The sequence below is a fragment of the Mustela lutreola genome, chromosome 4 (genome assembly GCF_030435805.1).
Source record: "Mustela lutreola isolate mMusLut2 chromosome 4, mMusLut2.pri, whole genome shotgun sequence".
NCBI lineage: Eukaryota > Metazoa > Chordata > Mammalia > Carnivora > Mustelidae > Mustela > Mustela lutreola.
In genome coordinates, this window is record NC_081293.1 from 117,287,084 (window position 1) to 117,312,174 (window position 25,091).

The following is a 25,091-nucleotide window of genomic DNA, read 5'->3' on the forward strand; positions in this document are numbered from 1 at the left end:
AGACCAAAACGTAGTAAGGAAGTTAAAAAATCAAGGATGAACTGGATTATTGTTAAACCTTGGAGAGATCAGGAAGAGTGACTGAAAGAATATCACTGGATTTGACATTTGAACGTTCTGGGAAAGTAAATTTGAGTAGACTGGATGCAGACCTAGAATTTAAGGGATAAGAGTGATAAAGTAATAAACGGAAGGCACTTGAAATAGATGGTTCTTTATGAAAAGTTTTGTCATAAGAGGAGAGGGAACTATTTTTGTAAGGGCTTTTGGATTTGGTGGGAAGGACTTACTTTGAACAGTAGGCAGGACATCTCACTCACTGGAGACATGAATAAAAGACATGTGAATATAGAAAAATTTAGTTAAGGAGATTGAGAAGATTTAATTCATAACAGGGTTGTCTATAAAAGTGAAATAACAGGTAGAAACACTGAATGCCTTCTTTTCTTAAGTCTTACCTTATTGGCTTTCTCATATTATCTTAGGAAGCATAATATTTTCTTGTGAAGATGTTTACTTTCTCCTTTTTTCTTACCGTACAGAAATATATCATGATAATGTTACATGTTTATATGTAGCTGTATAGACTCCATGGATGATTCTTTTATTTTTTGGAATTCTAAATTTCTGGGTACTTGACTTCAGTTACAGAAGCTTATTAATATATAAGCTTATGGGCGCCTGGGTGGCTCAGTTGGTTAAGCAACTGTCTTCGGCTCAGGTCATGATCCTGGAGTCCTGGGATCAAGTCCCACATTAGGCTCCCTGCTCGGCGGGGAGTGTGCTTCTCTCTCTGACCTCTCCCCTCTCATGCTCTCTCTCTCATTCTCTGTCTCAAATAAATAAATAAAATCTTTTAAAAAAAGAAAAAATATATATGCTTATAATGCCCCAAATCTTTTACTTTTATATTTATCTCTTTACTAGTACATGGTATAATTTATGCCTAGGACATGAGAAATTGTTGTAATTCTGTCATCTTCTTTATGGTGCCTTACTGGGTTTTCATCAGGAGCTGTGCAGACTCCAGTGGACCTGTACAATAGCCCATTTTAGATGTGAGAGTAATTTACTGAGGAAATACAGTAAAAAGCCAAGGAATTGCTGCATTTGTTGCTTTTCTACTATGCAAGTCGCTTTCTCCCTTTATGGTTTACAAGTCTTGACACATATAATTTTGAAGAACTTAGATGAGTAAAAATGATGCTATATATCAGTGGGAAACATCTGGAGGTTGTTATCCATATTGACCTCTGTTTACCTTCCCATTTTTTATTTTCTGCATTTAAATGTGAAGATAATGCTTTCTAAAACTTCCATTTATTACTTTAGTAAACAGTGACTGAGAATCTGCTACATGTCAGAATGGTACTGCACACTATAGGTATAAGTTTGTCCTAGGCCTTTGTGTTCGTTTGTGTGTGTGTGTGTGTGTGTATGTGTGTGTGTGTAGAAAGAGGGAGAGAGACTAAATTATGATTATCAGTACTTTGTGAAACAAGTCCTAAATATAAACCGAAATCTGAGTAAACTGCTTATTTATTGTAAGACAGTTCCTTAAGCATGATTTTTTAAGTAACTAAAATACAGAGACTTTAAAGAAATTTTTTCCAGCAGGTGGGAAGGAGAAACCAAAAACAAATGCCGACGACTTACAAATTAAAAAAGTAAAGAAGAAAAAGAAAAAGAAACATAAAGAGAATGAAAAGCGGAAGCGTCCAAAAATGTATAGCAAATCTATTCAAACCATCTGCTCAGGATTGCTATCTGATGTTGAAGATCAAGAAGCCAAAGGCATCCTAAATGATAATATAAAGGATTACAGTGGAAAGAGTTTGGATAGCAAGAATTATGAGTCCAAAATTCCTGAGAATAGTGAGTTTCCATTTGTCTCATTAAAGGAGCCACGGGTTCAGAATAACCTCAAAAGGTTGGACACTTTGGAGTTCAAGCAGCTCATTCATATTGAGCACCAGCCTAATGGAGGTGCAAGCGTTATCCATGCCTACAGTAATGAACTCTCCCACCTGTCTCCTGTGGAGATGAAGAGGTTTGCAGAAGAGTTTGTGGATCTAGTGTTCAGTGAAAATGAAAACTCTGCAGCTTTCTATGTAATGGGTATTGTTCATGGGGCAGCTACTTACTTACCTGACTTTTTAGACTACTTTTCATTTAATTTTCCCAATTCGCCAGTGAAAATGGAGATATTAGGAAAGAAGGATATAGAAACGACGACTATGTCCAATTTTCATGCTCAGGTAAGAGGTTTTTAGTTTTGTTTTGTTTAAAGCTTACATGTTTAAGACAAGTTTCAGTTTTTTATTTTGCTACAGGTTTGAAATAAAAAGGTAAGGATGTAATGACAACTCTTGTGATTATTAAGAATAAATTACCTTCTTGATGTGATCATAAGAGTTTAAATTTCAGAGTCTGCTTAATCTTTTTTTCTTAAAGATAATTAATGAAATAAGATTCTGCTGTCCTTTCTTGCAAATACTTATTTTGGAAATAGAAGGAGTGAGATGAATTTAGCCATATATTTTCCACATAAGCAGTTCTCTTACCCAAAAATCGCCTAAAGTTGTCTTCTTGCTGTATGTCTTAAAATTGCTTAACACTGGATGTGTCAGATAGTGGGTGCTGAGTAAATGTTAGCTGTTAAATATATTGTGGTACAAAGGAATCCGCTAATTCTATATTTATGTGAGGAGATTAGTGTAGCAGTGCATTTATTGAGCTAACTTCCTTTTCCTACCCTTCTCTTTGGCGTAGAATGTATATTATTTTAGGAAGCAGAGGCAGAATCAAGTTGGTTGGCTCTTGAAAGCGAATGTGGACTCATCTAAAAGGCCATTGCCATTTGTTACCGCTCTCAGATCAGGGACGGCTTAGGCCAGGAGATCAGCCAGTTTTCATATTTATGGGTGCTAAAGTTCCCAGTTTCCTAAGTAATAATCGGCATCATTCTAGTTTGGAAGGAGGGAAAAAAGTAAAGAAGTCTCAAAGAGGTCTTAGTGATCATCTGTCCTAACCTTTCTCACTTTACAGATAAGCAAACAAACATAGATAGAAGTAACTATTTTAAGGTTGGCAGCAGTACCAGGAGTAGAACACAATATCCTTAATCTTCATCCGGAACTGTTTTACTTACTCTGAGTACATTTCTTTTTTTGATATATGTTTAAGTTATAGTCTCCATCTTAAATGATAGTCTGGATATCCAGTCACATGCACACATACTTACTTTTATTTCTGATTTCTTGAGTCATTCCCAGGAAAAGTCCTATCTCTTAATCTAATTTGTGGTATCCCTCCAGAGACTGATTTTTTTTTTTTTTTTTTTTTAGGATTTTATTTATTTACTTGACAGAGATCACAAGCAGGCAGAGAGGCAGGCAGGCAGAGAGAGAGGAGGGGAAGCAGGCTCCCCACTGAGCAGAGAGCCCGATGTGGGTTCGATCCCAGGACCCTAGGATCATGACCTGAGCCAAAGGCAGAGGCTTTAACCCACTAAGCCACCAGAGACTGATTTTTAAAAAATCATTTATAGCGTTTTTTTATTTGGGAAAATGCTTTGTGAATTATAGGGATTAACTTATAAACATAGGTTTAGAGACAGATCAGTTTATAACTTGAGGCTTTTCTTTTCCTGTGAGAACCTTTCTTTCAAATTTGATTTGTAGTAATACTGTATAGTCATTGTAGTGTGACTGGGTTAGTGTGGGTAACTTGATGAGCTCTGATACGGGCTGGATGGAAAGAGAAGGGAGCTTGTCCTTGTCTTGCCATTTACTAGCTGTGATACCACACAGATACTTAAGCTCTTAAGTCTGAGTTTCCTCACCTACAAAATAAAGATAATATTACTCAATTCACAGGGCTATTCGTTAGAAATATTTCCTAGAATATTAACAGGCTATACAAAGAGTGTTGTTATATTGACTTAGTATAGTATTATGACTTCCCATTTTGTTGAATAGGTGATGGCTAGCTTCTGAATGAGGATTTTTAGTGTGTTAATTTAGGGTAGGGAGTTAAGCAAATACTGAAGATCAAAAATTAGCACAAATAAATTATATACAGATAAGGAGTTGACTAAATTATAATATATGGACATAGTGGGAGATTACTGAGCCATAAAAGGAATGAAATACGGGTACATGCTGATGCATGTGGTGTGGATGAGCCCTCAAAATATGTTGAGTGAAAAACTAGATGTAAAAGCTCCCATATTGTATGATTTCATTGACATGAAATAATCAGAATAGGTAATCTATAGAAACAGACTGCAGATGGGTGGCTGCCAGGACCTGGGGGAAAGGGACCTGCAGTAAACATGGGGGGTGCATCTATCTGTTCAATATAATGATTTCATTTCCTTTGGTTTAATACCCACAAGTGAAATTGCTGCATCATATGATAGCTTTATTTTTCATTTTCAATAAAAAATTTTTTTAAAGATAAACTTTTTGAAGCTTTTGTTAAACTGATTTTCTTTTTTAAGATTTTATTTATTTGACACAGAGAGAGAACAAATGCAGGGAGGAAGGGCAGAGGGCGCTGAGCAGGTTTCTTTTGGGTATGTATATAAGATTGGGATATCAGGATCAAAAAGTATGCACATGTTTAGCTTTACTAGATACTACGGGTTTTCCAAAGTTATTGTACCAATTTACATTCCCACCAGCCCTGTTCCACAGGCTATCTTGGTTAGTGTCTGTCTTTTTCATTTTAGCTATTCTGGTCCCTGTGGAGTAATATCTCATTGTGGTTTTAATTTGCATTTCTCTGATGACTAAGGAAGTCAAGCTTTTTTTTTTTATAATTATTGTTCAATTGGATATCCTCTTTCTAAAACCAATGAGTTGAGTGTACTCAACTTTGAGTGTACTCTTTTGTACATTTTCCTATTGGCTTTTCTTTCTCATTAGTTTGTTGGACTTGTGGGTGAGAATCTTGTCAGCTATATGTATTGTAAGTATGTCCTCTGAGTGAAAAAACTCTTAAGAGTGTCTTTTGATGGTATCTAGTGGAGTAAGTATCAGTTTTGCTGTTCTTCCAGATTTTCTTGGCTCTTTATATTTCTGTATAAACTTTACAGTTAGCTTTTCTGATTCCACAGAAAAATCTGCTTAGGATATTGATTGGGATTACACTGAAGCTGTAGTTCAAATTTGTGTAGAATCGGTGTCTTTACAATATTGAATCTTCCAGTCTGTGATCATGGGAATTTTCTTCGTCTTTTTTTTTCCCTCTCAATAATAAGTACTTTTTTTTTTTCATCCTATAGCTCTTACACATCCTTTTGAGTTTTATTCCTGGGTGTTTAAGGACTTCATTTTATTGATCACTCTTTTTGAAAACTTAGAAGCTCTGAGTACCTTTTAGAATATGACATTAACACTCATCTCGAGAAACTGAAAATGTGTCTTGTGCCTTACTTCTCTTCCAGCATCCTTCTTCCCCTTATCTATGCTATTACTGTGCATCATGCATGCATGTTAGTAGAATCACATAGTGAAGCTATGCATTTTGGTGATGGCAAATGAATTAGCCTACAAACTGCTAGGTCAATTTGTTTTCACCAAAACAGTTGGTTGACGTAATGTTAATAGAATTAATTGTGATTAGTATTCTAGGGGAGCAAGGAAAGGAGGTATCAGTCAGTATTGGAATATAGTTTCACTTAATATCAACCATAACAAAGACAAGTTATAGAAAATAAAGCCAAATTCATGTTCCAGCCTGATGATTTGGTCATGACTTTGTGTTAACAAGTTCAAGGGGTTAGAACCTGCTCTATTTGAGAAAGAGTGATTTTTACAAAGCAGAGGAAAGCAGAGCTGTAGAGAAGTTCTGAATTTTAAAATTTTGTAATCCAGTAACTACCCTTTAATTCCCCTTTCTGCCTTTTATATTCTGAAAAACCTTTGATCCAGTCAAAACCAGTCTGAAAAGCATTACTCAAAAGACCTAGAAACATGTGAGAAGAAATTATTGAATGAGTTGATAGCAAAGGATGCACATCTGACCTTGGTTGTTTTTACCTAATCTTAGTTTGGAAAATATACTTAATAGCGTTAAAAAAATCTGTGTAATGAGTTAGCACTATTTTTTAGTGGATTAAACAGTATATATTTTAATGTGTCATTAATAATAATTAATGATTATATTAATTGCACAATTAACTATTATATAATGTATTATTTATATATTGAATAGCTATAGATTTTTATTTATAATAAAATTCTTAAACATTTTATTTATGATAAAAATCTATGATTTATATTAATTATATAATTAATTAATATATAGTATTTATATATAAAATAATTATATAATCAATTACATAAATAATATATCAATATAATAAATGATTATAGATTAATAATTAAGATCTATATTCCAGGGGCACCGGGGTGGCTCAGTGGGTTAAAGATCTATATTCCAAGTTTTCTTGTATTCTAATATTGTGCTCTCTGCATATATTGAAGCTTGAAATGTAAAAAAAGCCTCATTAATTTCAGTGTTAAAAGAGGTCTTCATATGCCCAAGTTTAGATCAGACCCAAAGGGGCGCCTGAGTGGCTCAGACAGTAAAGTGTCTACCTTCCACTCAGGTCATGATCCCAGGGTCCTGGGATCGAGCCCCACATCATGCTTAGCAGGGAACTTTTTTCTCCCTCTCCCTCTACTGTTACCCCTGCTTGTGCTCTCTTACTCTCTGTCAAATAAATAAATAAAATCTTAAAAAAATAAAATAGATCAGACCCCAAGAATTAATACCACCAGCAGGGTAACTGTATATGATGACATAATTGTTACTGCAGCTATTGATAATGCATCCTGGTGATCCTGACTACTAGTGGCTTGTAGAACCCAAACTAAGTCCATCTTCATGAGATTAGTTTCTTTCCTCCTCCCTCCCTCCCTCCCTCCTTTCCTTTCTTCCATTCATCCATCCATTCTTCCTTCGCTCCCTTCCTAATTAAAATCTGTGCAATCAAAATTTAACCAAAATTCGTTTGCCCTCAGTTATGTTGAAACTAAAAGATGACAAATGATGTAGCCATTTCTATGATCTTTATAGTAATAGTGTTTATGTTTGTAATAATTACTCTGTAGTTGTCATAGAAACTCATTTTTGTACCTGTTTAGCTTTTATCCTTAAAACATTTGAGGTTTTTTGGTGGCTATGTGTGTACATATGTATACAGCAGAGTAACACACACACAGATGACACACACATGACAGTGACAAGATCAGGGCATCCTAGTCTGAATTCTTTTGGTTCTGGAATTATTTTTACTTGTATAATAATGTTTTCCATCTTCATCTTTATCCTTGTGAGTTGCCTGAAAAATTTTTAAATGATGTGAAATTATATGTTAATAGGTCATGTCATTTCTCTAATGTTGTAGCTTTGAGGTTAGTGATATAATGTCACTCAAACTGGATGATAAAAGTCTTTGAGAATAGAAACCTATACATGGATTTTTATTTTAAGTTTATAACCTATCTATATCAATTCTTTTGCTGTAGAAAACAAAACCCTGAAAACGTAATAGCTTAAAGTGATTTCTCACAGTTCTTTGGGCTGTCTAGAGTGTTCTTATGGTCTTTGTTATCTTGTCTGGGGCTGGATGATCTCATTCACGTCTGGTGGTTGGCAGGTCAGTTGGGAGATCTTGCTGTATGTCTAGTGGTTTGGTGCAGTGTCACCTGTAGTGGTGATCACATTTCTTTCATCATGTAGTGGGTTAGCCTGGGCTCATACACATGATGGTTGTGATAAGAGTTCCATAGAGCAAAGAGAATGCAATCCCCAGTGACAAGCCTCTGCTTGTGCTGTGTTTGCTAATAATGTCCATTGGCTAAAGGAAGTGAAATGGCCAAACCCGCATTCAGTTCGGGATGATAGGACTGGTGCAGTCATGTTGCTGAGAAGTGAGCATAAATACTTGAGAAGAATTTTTGGCCATTTGCAGCCTCCACATTTGTCCTAGTTTTACTACCAGCTCCATTTTGTTCAAATACTCATTTGATAGCAGGGAAACAAAAAAGGGAAGTAATACAGGAGTTTTGTCTGTCAAGGAATAAATGAGATTTCTTTCTTGTCAGCTCTATATTTAATCAGCATATACTCTGAGCCCTGCAGTTAGAGCTGTGAGAATATGAAAACTGGAGCAATTGTCTTCGAACCATGCTTTCCCTTCCACCAAACTCTAAATCTTGTTTTTATTTTATCCTGGTTCCAAGTTGTTTGTATCAAATAACTTAGGTCAAGGTGTTAACTCATGACTAAGTGGCTAATATTTTAATAGTAAACAATTATTAAATCTGATCTGATCTTTTAAGCTTTGCCCCTCTGCAAAATGAAGAAAGAATTAACTTTTTGCTGGGGTCATTCACTGTGCTAGGGAATAAAGATCATTTGATATGCCATCTTTGAACCATTGGCTACCTTTGCACTACATTCTTATTTTGACCATTTGTGCCTGTCACATCTTCCTTGAATGCTTATGAGCTGACCTGTACAAAATAATACTGTGGCAGGTACAGATGCTCTGATTGAGAAAGGGGAATTTTTCCTTTATTGTACTGATTTTAAAATGAATAATAGCACTTTCATGCCTATTTTAGTTGAAGTTATATGGATATTTTTGAAATAGAATGTTGACTAAATGTTACTGCCTGTTACATTTTGATTTGAAAGGCTAGGCCAGATGTGATGGGAGATGGCTCCCTCTTGTGGCACACTCATTTATGTTAGATTTTAGATGCCTAATAAGAATGTGAGGAGCTGAACTGTTTCTTAAAATAAGACTTTCCCTCTCTTTTTACCCCTCCGCTCAAAACACCTGGCAGAATTGAACCAATAGTCTCTTCTGCCCTCTTTCCCTCAATTTTTTTTCTGATTACTCTCCTTTTTTTGTATTCTTCAGATCGCTCACTATTATTCTGTGGAACTTTTGATGTCTTGAGATGTCGATTGGTATGCTATAACAACTGAGAAAAGCAGATTGGAAATCAGAATACTTTGTGTAATACTGAGCCAAATAAGTTATGTTTACTCTAAGACTTCTCAGAAATGTCAGTAATAGTCAGTGTGTCTGGTGAACTTCCCAAACAGAAGAGTTTTCCAAACTTAACTGGACTATATAGAATCCTCTTTTCAGGGGCTGTGATTTCAGGAAACATATTTTGGGAAACAGCAAGTTGTTTCAAGTGAGTCATTCTTCATGGTTTTTTGAATTACTTATTATGATATTTGCTTCTTCCTTTGTTGTAGCAATTTTTATACATAAAACAGTTTTAAGTCTTACAGATTTTTGGCATTGTATTCTCTGTCAAAAAAGCTATTTTACTCTTTGTAGCAGGCTGACCTCAGAGTCATAGGTCTTTTGTTTTAAAAATCACTTTTCAAGTAATGAATAATGAATAGGATTTTAGTTTATTTTTTAAAGATTTTATTTATTTCAGAGAGTGAGTATAAGCTTGAGTGGGGGAAGGGACAGAGGGAGAAGCAGACTTCCCACTGGGGGGTGGGGGGGTAGCCATGCTAGGGCTCAAACCCAGGATCCTGGGATCATGACCTGAGCCGAAGGCAGAGGCTTAACGGACTAAGCCATCCATCCAGGACTTCCTTGGATTTTAGTTTAAACATAATTGAACAGTTCATTTCTTGTTAACCAAAATTTCTGAGATTTTGTTATTGGCACTTACTGGAAGTGGGTACAAGAAGTCTCTTATTTCCTGTTTTTTCTTTCCCTTTATAACATTTATAGAGAATGTATGAGGGGAAAGATAAACATGCAGTAATGATGTTGGTAGGTGTTTTGGTGGGGGTGGGGAGGGTGGGGAAAGGAGCTGTAGGGAGGAGATTTAGATTAAAAATGGTCTGTTCTTTTTTTTATTTATTAAAAAAAATTTTTTTAAGATTTTATTTATTTATTTGACAGAGAGAGATCACAAGCAGGAAGAGAGGCAGGCAGAGAGAGGAGGAAGCAGGCTCCCTGCTGAGCAGAGAGCCCGATGGAGGGCTCCATCCCAGGACCCTGGGATCATGACCTGAGCTGAAGGCAGTGGCTTAATCCACTGAGCCACCCAGGCGCCCTGGTCTTTCTGTTCTAACAGGCACTATTTAAATGTGAACTATTGAAATATAAGCATTTGCAAGTAATAAATATTATTTCTTTTACTGTGTTGTCTTTTGAAAGAGCTATATTTAAATTGAGAGGAAAAATATGTGTACTCTTTGTAACAATGCATTTTCCTTTTAGGAAGCATGTAGGATATGTTTTAAAGCAGTGACATATTTGGTATTTGGTATTTTCTAGTAATTTTGTAAACTGCATTAGAAAACTGATGGTTTGATTAATGTTTACTGAAGTTAAAAAAAAAAAAAAAGATACAGTAATCTCATGTCCAGTATCATCAGGATGTGAGGTTTTTCAGATAGGTGGTTTTTCTAGATAATGGAATTCTTTTGTTTTGGGTACCAAGATTTTAATGAAGAATCCTTTTTTCAGTCTAGGCTTGTCATTATGATGCTATGTATGCTTGCTTCTTGCTACTCCACCCCCTTCAAATTTGTAGTTTCTTACCCTTTATGATTTTAGAGATTAGTGAGAATTCTACCTAATGTAGAAACACATGTCAGAAGAGACCCTTTTATGAGTCATGGTCTTAAGGCATTTATTTCAGGCTCTCTAGAGGTTCTTTAAACCCTTATCTGTTTCCTCCCCTACCCCATTGTCCTTGAGTTGTAATAGTTGGGTAAAGAGTCTTGAAGAATTGAGACTTTTTATCTTATGATATTGTAGATTTAATTTCTTTCCATGTGAAAGGAATATTTGTTACGTAGTATTTAATAAAATAAATGTCACCTGAATCAAGAACTCTTTATATTTTTCTGAGAGGTATGTGTACTGTATTCTTAGATTTTGTTTTACTTGCATATGTGCCATCTGTATATTTTACTGAGATAGATATTGTTTTAATTTGATTGCATTGTTATATGTAATTTGCCATGTTTAAAACACTAATGATTCCAACTGACTTCCTTTGAATATATTTATTTGAGTATTGGGTTATTAAACTAGAAAGTTGAGTTAAATGGCATATAAGTAAAAGTTACATTACAGCGCACTTTATTTTTAAAGATTTATTTATTTATTTATTTTGAAGATAGAGTGGGGCAGAGAGACAGAGAGAGGGAGAGAATCTCAAGTAGACTTCCTGCTGAGCATGAAGCCCACCTGTGGTGTAATCTCATGATCCTGAGATGATGACCTGAGCTAAGATCAAGAGTTGGGTGCTTAACTTACTGAGCCACCTATGTCCCCCATGAAAGGAAGTTGTTTTGCTTTATAAAGATTCTTGTTTCCTAACATTAGGATATGAAAAGGCATCGATTTCTTTGCAGGTTTTAAATGTGCTCGCCAGAATTCAGGTATCAAGATTCTTTTATTTTATTTTTTAAAAGTGGGTGGGGAGGTGCAGAGGAAGAGGGAGAGAATCTTAAGCAGGCTCCACACCCAGTGTGGAGCCCCATGTGGGGCTTGATCTTATGAACCTGAGATCACGACCTGACACAAAATAAAGAGTCAAATGCTTAACTCACTGAGCCACCCACATACCCCCAGGTATCAAGATTCTTGAAATGCAGGTTGGTTTATTTCAGTTGATACTTGAATGCTACCCATTTGCTAGCATTGTACAGGTGGCTTTCAGCTTTGTAATTATTAAATTTCCTTCAGCAGTCTGAGGTAAATCATTCCACTTAAGGAAACTAAAATTCAAGGAATTCATGTGATATCTGAAGGTCACATAGCTGTTAGATAGTAAAGATAGAGTTGGACCTAGCACTCCTGATTCTCAATCTCTAGTAGCTTTTCACAGAATAGTTAACCACAGAAATGCAAACTGGATCCTAATTAATATGGTATGATCTAGAAGGGAAGATCATTCCTAGTAGCCTTTCAGACATACAAACCACTGGTAATGGTTAAATATAACATCTCAGGGAGACTACTTTTAGAAATTCCAATAAAAGATATGAACCGTGGGCGCCTGGGTGGCTCAGTGGGTTAAGCCGCTGCCTTCGGCTCAGGTCATGATCTCAGGGTCCTGGGATAGAGGCCTGCATCGGGCTCTCTGCTCAGCGGGGAGCCTGCTTCCCTCTCTCTCTCTCTGCCTGCCTCTCTGTCTACTTGTGATCTCTCTCTGTCAAATAAATAAAATCTTTAAAAAAAAAAAAAAAGATATGAACCGTTTAGGAAAATGTAGGTATATAAACTTTTGACTATAAATTTCATTGGCCTTATAGGTCAAATAATAAGCTGTACTATGAGGAGAAGTTATAGTCTGCTATCTAGAATTATGCTGTGTATCTTACCTGTGTTTTCATAAGCAGTGCATAGGAATAGCTAGAGAAGGTAAAATATTTTGCTCTGTATGGATTTTTTTTTCACGCCTTATTTTTGGTTTTTTTTTTTTTTTTTTTTTTTACTGTTTTTAAAGGCTTTTTGTTTTGATTTGCTTACCTCACATTACGTTCTAATATTCTCAGACAGTATAATTTGGTATTACACAATGATAGCAAACATTGTTTTATTTATAACCTTTAATTAAATCCGTATCCTTCAGGTAAAAAGAACATATTCTCACGGTACTTACAGAGCTGGCCCAATGCGACAGATCAGCTTGGTGGGAGCAGTTGATGAAGAAGTGGGAGATTACTTCCCTGAGTTCCTTGACATGTTGGAAGATTCACCATTTTTAAAAGTAAGAGAAAACAATACTAAGCAATCTAGATTGTGGGTATCACTTTCATGCTCTGGGTGACAGAAATCATAGTTGTTTCAGAAATACAATTCTTGTATAGTGTGTGTGCATGTGACTCAGATATTAATTATAATGGCAGAGCTAAGTTTTGAACCAAAAAATAACACTTGCTTGTTGATGCCACTTTAGGATATTAGGTTCCATCTGTATATTGACTTTTTATAAATTTAAGTGCCAGAGGATTTAAGAAGTACAGGAAGGATGCCTACTAAATTAACTGTTTAGGACAAAGAAATGGCAATCTGGCATTGTGGAAAACTGGCTTGGGAAATTGTACATCTGTGTTTCAATCTTGGCTCTACCTCGCTGGGTTGGGCAAGCCATTTAAACTTTCTGGATTTAGTTTCTGCATCCATAAAACATCATGTTTAGGCTAGGTAGCTTTAAGGCCCCTTTGAATTCTTTAAATGATTTCTAGCCAGATTCTTTTTACTTTTTCAGTAATCTCTGCATTCTAGAAAAATTTTACTTCTTGTGGGCTGTTAGGGCTGTCCCACTGAGAGAGAAATTTCTGAGCTATGTAGTTATTTAATTAGTAATTCAGAGGTCAGAATGTGACAGAATACATGTCTCTAATATTTGCCATATAACCTGTTGTAGATCTATTCTTTTTTCACTTCTTGTTCCATTTTCTAACTTTTTCTAACTTATCTTTTTCACTCTAATCCATTCCCCTTTCATTTACTTTTTTATTCATTTTAAACCTTTTGTTACTTTTATTCCCAACTAGTGACATTATGGAATTTGATTGCATTTATTTTGAGTGACATTTTAAAAATACCATTAATTAAACATTTTAGTTTTAGATTTTAATTTTAAAGACAAATGAGCTAAATGCATTCTTTTAAGAAAAATTTCATGTGACAGTCCTGCCCTTTCTTAAAAGGGGATGGGGTGAATGAATGGTTTTCTTAAATACTATTCTCACATTCCATGGACAATGGTCCTTAGACATATCTCTATTTTTTTAAAAGAAAAGTTGCTCTTAGATCAGCAACCTTTTTCAGGAACTACTAAAGAGAAATAAATTTTGATTTTGATTTGGTTTTCCTCTTTGTTTTGTTAGGTTTTCATTATAGCTAATCAAAGAGGTATCCTTTTTTTTTTTTTTTTTTTTTTGAGATTACTATTTTTTAAAACAAATTTTTAATTTTTATAGATTCTCGTGGAGAACACCTGCTTATTTTGCTAGCTTATTAACATCATGTGACCTTGTATTTGGTAGAAGGAAGAATAACAAGTGTGAATATAGTGAAGGAAAATGCATGACTACACAGGGATATATTCAGTATAGGTTTGTATTTCAAATGTATAAGTATAAAGGCATATATGAAAATTTGTCAGGGGGGCAGTATTCTTTCATGTGTATTTGAAGATGCATTTTGAAAATAATTGGTTTCTATGTAATTATTTGCCTCTAGTGTACACTGCCATGGGGGACACTATCTAGTCTAAAATTAGAGAGTCGAAAAGACAGTGATGATGGTCCCATCATGTGGGTACGCCCAGGAGAACAAATGATCCCTGTGGCTGATATGCCAAAGTCACCTTTCAAAAGGAAAAGGTATGTTGAATACAAATTTTTATTGCCAGGGATAGATGTTTATACAAGGGGGTGTGTGTGTTTGTGTGCGTTAGCTGAAAACTGGAGAAGGAAAAAAGGGAAAGTTAAGAGTATTTGAAATGAAAAGGGCTACACATGCTAATGAAATTTTTAATAAAATATCAAATACAAATAAGGCTTGAGAAATGTGGGCAAATGACAATAAATTGTAATTAGGAATGGAAAAAATGTCATTTACAACAAAGACATTGTAAACTTTTAGAATAAGTTTAATAAAAAATATCTAGAACCCATATTGAGCAAAACATCATCTGCAGGATATAAAGTAATACCTAAACAAATGAAAACCCCTACTATGTTCCAGATTGGAAAAAAATGATAGTCCTTTGAAATTTTTTAGCATTTTAGTTGAACTCACACTTCCAGCACTGGGTATAATGATTTTAAAGTTGAGAAGGAAAAATAAAGTCAACAAATAGCCAGGAAAACTGTGAAAGAGAAGATAAGTGAGGAGGGCCTTGTGTTACTAGATATTAAAAATAACTATGAAGCTCAAAAAGGTCATTGGAATAGGGTAGAGGACCCAAATAGGTTAAAGTATATTGAGAACTTAATGTATGAGATAAATAGCAAAAGGAAGATTTATTTAATGAGTAATGCTGACATAATTGAAGTCCATTTGAAAGAAAACAAAGCCATAGCCCCATCTCATATAAGAAGTAATTTTGAGATTTAAACATAATAGATAAATTAAAATATAAGAATAAAGTTTTTAAACCTAGGAGAGACCTTTCTTTTCTTCCTTTCTTTCTTTCTTTTTTCTTTTTTTTTTTTTTTTTTTAAGAATTTATTTATTTATTTGTCAGACAGAGATCACAAGTAGGCAGAGAGGCAGGCAGAGAGAGAGCGGGAAGCAGGCTCAAGCAGAGTCCGACATGGGGCTCAATCCCAGGACCCTGAGATCATGACCCGAGCCAAAGGCAGAGGCTTTAACCCACTGATCCACCCAGGCACCCCTAGGAGAGACCTTTCTAAACAAGATAAAATATGTAATGACAATACTGTTTATAAAAGAATAGTTAACAAAGTTCAGAACTATGATACACTGAACTAAAACATTTGTAATATGTGACAGACTAAAGTTAATATCATAGAGCATTCCCAAATTGACAAGAAAAATGTAACACAACCCAGTAAAAAAATGGGCCTCAGTCAATTATATTAAAAGAATTATGAGATATTATTTTTACCTATTACACTGGCAAAAGAATATACAGCAATAATATTACTGGCTGGGAGTTATGTGAGGGAACAAGATCATTTATATATTGTTGGTAGAAAGGTAATTTAACAATAGCTCATGAAGTTTAACACACAGATGGGCATCCATGCACACACACACACTCTCTCTCTCTCTCTCTCTGATCCAGCGCTACTACTTTTGGAAATCTGTCCCAAGATAGGAAAGCACTAAAGGTAAATGTATAAGAATATTAATTACAGCATTCTTTATCATGAGAAAAAGTGTTCAGGATGGTCTGAATGCCCATTAACAGTGGAATGGTTGAGTTCATTTTGGTACATTCCAATTAAAAATACAGCAAAATAAAATCTTAAAAAATATATATATATCCATTCCTTTGTGGCTCCTAGCTGGCTCAGTCAGTGGAATAGGAGACTCTTGATCTTGGCGTTGTGAGTTCGAGCCCCACGTTTGGTGTAGAGATTACTTAACAATAAAATCTTAAAAGAATATATGGTGAAATAGTTCAAATAAATGAGTTACTTATGTGTGTTGATCGGGAAGGATGACATTTGAAAAGAGCAAAATAATAGAGTAATATGGTACATAGTATAAGTCTATTTGTATGAAAAGAAACGTGTATTTATGTGAACACAGAAAAGTGTGGAAAAAATGTACACTGAGTTAACATTGGTGGGAATGGAGTGGGTAATAGATACCTTTATTTAGATCTGTAAAGATGTTTTATTATTAATTACAGTGATTATTAATCTTGAAAGAAAAAAAACAGCGAAAATGGTCACTAAGTAAACTGTAGGACAGGGGCTATGTTGTGCTTGTTACTTAATGTGTTTTTAGCACATAAACAGAGTGCCTGCTGCTTAATAAATATGTTTTGAATGAAATTTCTACAAGTTAATTTATAAGTTGGTAGTAAATGATAAAATTGTATGTTCCTCAGTGGTTCTTAACTTGGATTTATAAATCATTTTGAGATCCAAAAGCCTCTCCCCAGAACAAATACAGACATCCACAAAGTTTTACATGTCATTTAAGGGAATTCACCAGCCCTCAGAGTAAACTGTTTGTACTTCAGGGATTAAAATCCATGTTAAAATGTGATGATTTCACATCACACTATAGTCTGAGCAACTAATAACACTGCCCAAGGCACGGTGCTAAATGCTTCATATAAAGTCTTAATTCATTAAAATGTGGTGTTAATGAGAACAAAGTTGTAGGCATGAAAGCCTACTGGCTTTCTGTAGGAATCAAGGTCATCATCTAGCTCTCTGAGACCTATAGAAGAACATCAATCACAAAGGTTGAAAAGGTGAAAGGGTGATGTTGTATATCACCTGTGTGTGCATGTGTCTATGTGTGAGTGTGTAATATGACTGTAATACAAGCATACATACACAAAGAGCAGTAAAAGTAGAGATTGGGGGGGATTAGAGAACTAATACGACAGAGTGATTCCAGGTAAACTAAAGAACTAGTAAGAAAAGAGTGATTCTAGGGAAATTAGAGAACTAGTAAGAAAGAGTAATTCTAGTGGTTTAGACGAAGATGAGAGGAGAAAGTTACAGGGGCAGTCTGGAGTTGTCTCTGAAAGCAACAGAAACTGTACAGAAAGGTAAATAAGATGATGACTCCTAGTCAAAGAAATTCTCACCCTTTTCCCCTTCTGTAGCTAAATTAGAGAGAGAGGGTTTTTGCATTGAATGAGGCTAAGTAACAGCTTCCATGTGCATATGTAGGTGAGCAATAGAATAGAGTGCCAGTGGCACTCTTTAAGAGGGAACTAAGGTTTTCTGTCTACCTCCAATAAATTCTGCACATTTTGTGGAAACACTTATTATTTGGTGTTTTCTTGCTATTTACTTGTTGGTCTTTCTCTCACTGGAGTATGAACTCCCACAAAAGTGGGGAACTTGTCTGTTACATTCATTACAATCTTGTTCACTAGCTGCAGTGCCTAGATAGGACCTGGTATATAATAGGTATTCTATAAATATTAATTAATACATTTTTTTTTTAAGTTCTGTTTTTTCCCGGATATGTATCTTACATTAGCCATGTGGCTTGAGTGGGGGCATGGTTCTACAGATAAGACCCAGACAAACCTCAGGTAAAGATTCTGGACAGGGTAACTTTTGGGTAAACCACACCATCTATAATTTAGTTGTCTATCCATCTTACAGCTACCACTTCCATGAAGGGTATGTTAGAAAAAGGAGGGGATTATGTATTTGTTTTTGTTTGTACTTGTTAATTTTAAAGATAGAACCTGATTTGGGAACTGGTGATTTAAAATTTCATTCTGTCTGAATTGTGATTATTAAATGTTTCATGGCAATTAAGCCTCTGTACATCAATACAAATGTTTGAAGGCAATTAAACCTTAATATATAGGGCTGCTTCTCTTTCTTTCCCTACTCCACTTTATATTATATATATGTAATTTTATTTTAACAGAACTACCAATGAAATAAAAAACCTGCAGTACCTACCTCGAACTAGTGAGCCCCGTGAGATGCTCTTTGAAGACAGGACAAGAGCCCATGCAGATCATATAGGACAAGGTTTTGAACGACAGACTACAGCTGCTGTTGGAGTGTTGAAGGCCGTGCACTGTGGAGAGTGGTATATATTAACTACTGCTTTTTTTGTTTATTTTTGAAATACTGTTATTTTAGTGAAAGGTTTTCTTGGGAAGTTTGTTAGTAATATTCCATAAGGAAAGTTTCATTTTTCACTGTTATTTGGATATCCTAATGGTATAATTGCACTAAAAGTTTTCAGTTGTTAGAAAGTAGTTTTATTCTTTTCAGTTTGACTGTAATAATTTCATTTTCTAAGTGACTAGATGTGAAAACAGTTGTCTTAACTAAGGTTAAAGAAAACCTAAGGTTCACTTGGTGCTTACTGTATCGTCATTATCCCTGATGAGAAGCCTGCATCATTCTTACCCTTCTTTCCCTGTGTATTAATGTAATGTATAAGGCTTAGTTTAAAAAAAATTTTTTTTTAAAGATTTTGTTTATTTATTTATTTGAGAGGGAGTGCAACATGAGTGGGAAGGAGAGGGAGAAGCAGGCTACCTGCTGAGCAGGGATCCCAAAGCAGGACTTGATCTCAGGACCCTGGGATCATGACCTGAGAGCCTCAGACTGAACCACCCAGGAGCCCTAATGATTGGTTAGATTTTATCACTGGTTTTTAAAAATCTGTTTATGATTTGCGTTGGTATGATTTTTTGCAGGGGGGCATTATGTTGCTTGGAATTTCATTTCAGAATCCATTTTTGATCATCTTCTGTAAAAATTGCTTATATATTGCTAATTAATTTAAGAATTTGGGGATTTTTTTTAGAATTATATTTAAAGATACTATTAGCCCCTACAAATAGATTGATAGTAGTTTATTAGCACTGTTATAATGAATCTCTCTTAATTTATAAGGGTTACCAAGGAATTTTAGATGTAACTGCAGTTATATATGTCTTTATTAGAAGAAAGTATTTTTTTCGCCCCATATTTACCTCTAATTTTTATGTAGTAGTTTCATCTTCAGCATTTAATTTGTTGAAGTATTGACCTTTAAAATAAAGCCCTTAGTTTTTTGATTTGCATAATTAACCAATTCAAATTATTATAATTTTTAAAAATACGGTTATACATAGCTATAATAAAATGAAGTTAGTTTTATTTATGTTTAGGTCAAAACTCATGGTTTTATCCTTTTGTTTAAATATGTACAGTGATCTTCTATATTACATTTTAACTTTATTTCTAGGTACTTTTGTTTTGACCACAAACTGTTTTTGCTTTAAATTTAATAAGGACTTAACAGAACAAAACATTAATGGAAGATTCTTCATTATCTCATGTTCTTTTTTAGGCCTGCTCAACCCCGAATAACCAAAGATGTAATTTGTTTTCATGCTGAAGATTTCTTAGAAGTAGTTCAACGAATGCAGTTAGATTTACATGAACCTCCACTGTCCCAGGTATATCTTAAACCATTATTGTCTTCAGTTTAATTTTTATTGTAGAAAAGATTTAATGGTATATTCCTCTTTATTATTTTTTTTTTTAGTGCGTCCAGTGGGTTGATGATGCAAAACTCAATCAACTGAGGAGGGAAGGTATCCGCTATGCCAGGATTCAGCTGTATGATAATGACATTTATTTTATTCCAAGGAATGTTGTTCATCAGTTTAAGACAGTTTCAGCAGTGTGCAGTTTAGCATGGCACGTTCGGCTCAAATTATATCACTCAGAGGAGGAGACTGCTCAGAATACAGCTACTCATGAAACAGGCACATCACCAGAATCCACATCATCAGTTCTTGGACCTCACACGGACCACGTGGTTTGTGCTGTAAGCAAAACCTCCTTGGATTCTAATTTTTCAGATAGACTTCATTCTAAATCTGAATTACAGCAGATTAAACATGAACCTATTGCATCTGTAAGAATCAAGGAAGAACCTGTGAATGTTTATATTCCTGAAAAGACTAGAGCACCGAATAATATGGATGGCAAGAATGTTAAAGCAAAATTGGATCATGTTCAATTTACAGAATTTAAGATTGACAAGGACTCTAAATTTGAAAACAGCAACAGAGATTTAAAGGAAGAATTGTGCCCTGGAAGTCTCTTAAGTCTAGTTGATACAAGGCAACATAGTTCAGCACATTCAAATCAAGATAGAAAAGATGATGACATTCTGTGCTAAATTTGTACATACCATTTAAAATTCTTTTTTTTTTTTTAAAGTTAATAATGTAATAAAGATTCATGAATTCTGAAAGCAAGCCAAGTACTTGCTCCCAAGTCTGTTACAAAATAGAGTTTATGTAGCTTTGTAACATTCCTCAGTGCCTGTCCATAACTGTGAAGGATCAAAGCACTTAGGGCCAGATGCACTGTAAACATAACAGGTTTAAACAAAAGGAGTCTTTAAGAATCATTTGATTTGGAATTGTAGGTTTTAGAATAGAGCTGACATTAACATATATATATATATATATATACATATATATATATTTTGTAATATGAGCCAGAATTCTTTTTTGACAATTTAAGGCTTTTCCATAGAGCTTATTTATACCAATTTTTTTTTCATTTTAATGTGTCAGCACTGTAGTGTAAATAGCTTTTTAAAAATCTTTTTAGTGTGATTTATATGGAAATGTGAGCCACTTAATAAAGGTTCATAATAATAAATAGTTTTCTGTTGGGTCTGCAAAAAGACAAACTGACAATTCAGTTAAATCATTTATTTGGTCTGTTATGTTTCTGCTGGTGTATCCATTTAGAGTGGTAATGGAGTGCAAATGTACGTATTCGAATCTAGTGAATATTTAAATTCCCCACACTGTGTAGGCATTTTTAAAACCAAGATTCAGTTATGAAAGCATATTTATATATGTGTGTATGTATGGGAATATATATAGATATGTATATCATATTTTGCATAACTTCTTAAATTGCTGAATAAGATGAGTATGTGAATCTCCCTAGCCTCACTCCCTGGAATACATTTTAAAATATTTATATTCAACATTCAGAAAGCAGTTTAGGTAATAGAAGCAGTTTTATAAAGTTGGGAGAAACAAGGTCTGTTAGTGGTATTTAACTCTTATAACTCATGAAGCTATATGGTCAGATTACATAGCCCTAACATAAGTCGTCTCTATAGTGCTTGGAATGAGAAAAAGTTGAGAATTTTCTTACTAATAAGCACCTGTACTATATTTAATAGTAGCTTAGTAAAAATCTGTAGTTTACAGAATGTTCAGTTGTGAGCAGTTAAAATCCTCTTTTACATTTTTCTCACAGAACAGGAGGAAAGTATGACAAATACAAAATCTTAAGGGCCATGATTCAACTGCCATATACAGAGATATAACAAAATAAGTTGTGTTACCTCATTTTTCTAAGGATCCTTCTCCCTACCCTGGCAAGGTAAAAAACTCAGAGTACTGTTTTGTTTTGTTTAAAAAAAAAAAAAAAAAAGCTCTGGAAAGTAAAATTAGGATAGGAAACAGGATTCCCAGTGCCTAGCTAAAGATTAAAACAAACCTCTTCAGTGACAGACTTCAGCACTATTTGAGACTGCTTCCACTACTGTAATTAAAAGGCAAACAGATGTTTTTAATGTATCCTTTGATAACAGAAACTCTGCTCATTGGACATTTATTTTATTTATCTTTGGTATTTTTCTGGGCTCATACTTTGGTTGATGACTTTTAACTGAGATTCTTTGTGCTGTCTTTGGTTTAGTGTTGCTGTTGAAATTGTTTCTGCTCCAGCCTCATTTGTGGTACCCATAAAACTGCTTATCTTTATGGTTAGGAAGAAGCCACTTAAGAGGCATTTCACCAGAAAAGATCAGTTGCAGCAGTGAGGTCATTTCTCGCCCACAGTTTAAAAGGGTTAGGCAAATACTGTAGGAAATCTCATCGGTTTATAGGAAATCAATATATTTGCAATATAGGAATTTTCATGGGATAAGGAAGGTATAAATCATATTGTAAATAGGGATTTGGTTTTATATGTTACAGTCTTAGTCTGCTCCTCACCACTTTAATCTTCTCTTTTAAGCTAAATTTATCATTTGCATCTACCTTTTGGGGAAAAAGTTCGTAACAAACCAGTATTGAGAAACAGGAGAGCATGTGGTTAATGTTTCTTTTTTTTTTAATTGAAGGGCGATATATTTAACAATATTTTAGTTTTCCAGTAGTATACACATAGATGCACGAGATCATACAGTAATAAAATGTCTTTAGGGTATCCCTCCAAAATATTTTGAGCCTTAAACTTTTAACTAAAAGATGTATCTAAAACAACCACAGTGGTTGCTTTTAGGTATAGTTCCTTATATAACCAGTACTCAAAACTTCTCCATATTCTGAAAATTCAATGTTTTGTAAAATGCATTTTTACATTTGACAAAATGTATGCATTTAACAATATAAATATATGAAATATAAATCAGTGGGCTCAGGATTTCAAGATACAGCTTTGTCACCTTGAATAAGGTAATATCCCTTGTCTTACGGGTTATAATTTTAAAATCCTCTTCAGATGCAATCTAAGAACTTGCTGATTACCTTTGTTAAACACAGATGATTTCTATTTCAATATTGCATTATATTAAAGGTTTCCTAGTTACTACATTCCAGTTCTTTATCTGAACGTAAGTTTTTTTGTTGATATTTCTAATTTCTTGGACCAGAACGATAAAGCACTTGAGATGTAGTTTCTGTATGATCTTACGCTAAATAAACAGTCATCATGTAAATTATTAAACTGATACACAGACCTTTAAAAAAAACTAAGGTACCTCAGTGGTGTCTGCTACAGTGTTTGCTTTTTGTTTTTTGTTTCTTTTTAATTATTTTGATTCATACCCTTTAGCTATGGAAGAAGTAGAATCTTTTCCATTCTCAGGTTAGCTGGTTGGCTAGCAAAAGAATTAAGCATTTGTGATATTTAGTTGAAAACTTGACTGAAGCCATATTCATTATCTCCCTTGTCCTGAGGGCTGCTGACCTTAAATAAAAATTAGGTTGATCTGGCACAACACTCTGTGTGTGTGTGTGTGTGTGTGTGTGTGTGTGTACACGCACGTGAGAGAGATTATTGGAAATACTTTGTTTATTCCCATATAGACTCATTTTCAATCCATTCTGTAATGGGAGGGAGGGGTCCAGAAAGGGTAGGACAAATTTTATTTCTTGTGTTATGTCTTCAAGGTATTTCATTAGTGTTCCTGAGTGTGAATTGGTTTTTTTCCCCCAAATACTTCTTGCGGGTGAGATCATTTTTGTAAATAATAGATTAGCACTGTTTTGGTAAATTTGCATTCAGTTATTTTGTTGGACAAGTTTATTGTCATGTAAAGCAAATATCTAAAAATTCATTTTACACTTAGCAGAGATACAGGATTTGTTTTTAGAGTTTGAGAGGAATTTTCCTTGTCTTCCACCTTCAATAAATACTAAAATTGATAACTGTAATCTTTTTACCTTTGTTTTGTATTATTTTCTTACATTTGACATTTTATTTTCATCTCGTCTTTAAAAGTTCTTGTTTCTGTCTTCAACTGAAACCATAAGACCTTGAAAGTGATTTCAATCTGAAAGTCTTTTTTCTCTTAAAAATTATGAGAAGTTGACTCATATACCAGCTTAGAATATTGAGGATTACCTAAAGCAAGGCTGTTAAACTAGTTTGGTGTGGGTGCTGAGATCACATGCCAAGTCACTTCCCTTCCCTCTAGACAGGACTATTTCTGTCCCAGGAGGGGAAGACAAAAGTGCATTGTTTTCAAAATAACTTTTAAGCTGGTAAAAAGTGACATGATGGATTTTAGGTCTTCAGAGTGATAAGAAGAGCTCTTGACTATTAATCTTCCACCCGATGTAACTACGTTGATATGTAAACAGAATTTTACTGGTTTTAGAATGCTTTGTCTATTTCATGAAAGAGTTATGTTTGACATGTTTGGCTCTGACAGTGTACCTCAGATAAAATAATTAAAAGGATAACTCGAAAGAAGTATAAATTTCTATCTCTGCTCTGGCTTTTCTCTCTTTAACATACTGCATATTGCAGATGGAAACCCATCACTTTTTAGAATGTCAAGCACAAGAGGCTAAAAGCAGAGATGCCTTTTCTTCTTTAAGTTTATAGATGTTGTATGTCATATCTCTACTGGGAGATCAGGGAAAGGAGGGGATAACATTTTGCATTTCAGATTATCTTCCCTCTAGGACTATAGACCTAATCAGGGAGTGTGAATGAGCTGAGAATATAAATGCGGGCAAATATAATTTATGTTAATTAGAAATTAAAAGTAAAATTAAAACATACTACTTATATTTGCCTTCCAAGAACTACACTCTTAAAATACGTCTGGATCCTTCCACATATTTTGAAATTTAGAATTTATGCATCTGTTTTTTTAAAATGTCATATCTGTATGCTTCCCTATAAATTCTTTGCTTTGGTACTATTGAAGACTACAAACAGGCAGATTCAGAGACAAGTCAGCATATTTGCAAATATTTTGCATAATATGGTGCTTAAAAGTTTTATTTGGACTGGCAGTTCCACATCTTCCTTCTACCCAAGTTTCTTCTTTGAAATTTTGTTTTTGTTTTTAACTGAGCCAGACATTTATATGAAAAATCACGAGTCTTTCTTCTTTAAATAAAAAAAAAAAAAGAAAGAAACAAAAACTTTTCTTTAGTCTGGCTTTTGTTTATGCTACTGTTTCATACCTCTTCCTCAATGACAGAGTTCTTGGAAATCTCTGTCTGCCTTCACATCCTCATTTCCTTACAATTTTGTCTCAATCCTCAAATTTAATCACCCAGCTGAAGTGGTTCTCTCAAGGGTCACCTTTTGACTGCCAA

General features: G+C 34.5%; 2 protein-coding genes across 5 annotated transcripts in view; one reads left to right on the forward strand and one right to left on the reverse strand.

Moving 5' to 3' along the window:
* The window catches only part of RSBN1L (round spermatid basic protein 1 like), a 68,272-nt gene extending 44,582 nt beyond the window's left edge, over positions 1-23,690 (forward strand). For 2 of the 3 annotated variants that reach the window (XM_059170926.1, XM_059170927.1), the window contains 6 exons: positions 1,618-2,258; positions 12,651-12,788; positions 14,270-14,412; positions 18,134-18,301; positions 19,559-19,667; positions 19,757-23,690. In XM_059170926.1, the coding sequence (XP_059026909.1) occupies positions 1,618-2,258; positions 12,651-12,788; positions 14,270-14,412; positions 18,134-18,301; positions 19,559-19,667; positions 19,757-20,398 (1,841 nt within the window). In that variant the 3' untranslated portion in view covers positions 20,399-23,690. Of the gene's footprint in view, positions 1-1,614; positions 2,259-12,650; positions 12,789-14,269; positions 14,413-18,133; positions 18,302-19,558; positions 19,668-19,756 lie in introns of all 3 variants that reach the window. The other variant, XM_059170925.1, reaches the window with a different exon arrangement.
* Positions 1-25,091, reverse strand: part of TMEM60 (transmembrane protein 60) — a 216,442-nt gene that overhangs the window by 180,042 nt on the left and 11,309 nt on the right. Inside the window, exon 2 of one of the 2 annotated variants that reach the window (XR_009352811.1) lies at positions 18,169-18,289. The exons of the other annotated variant lie outside the window; for it this stretch is intronic. The gene's annotated coding sequence lies outside the window, so the exon portion shown is untranslated. The remainder of the gene's footprint in view (positions 1-18,168; positions 18,290-25,091) is intronic. 2 annotated transcript variants of the gene reach the window in all.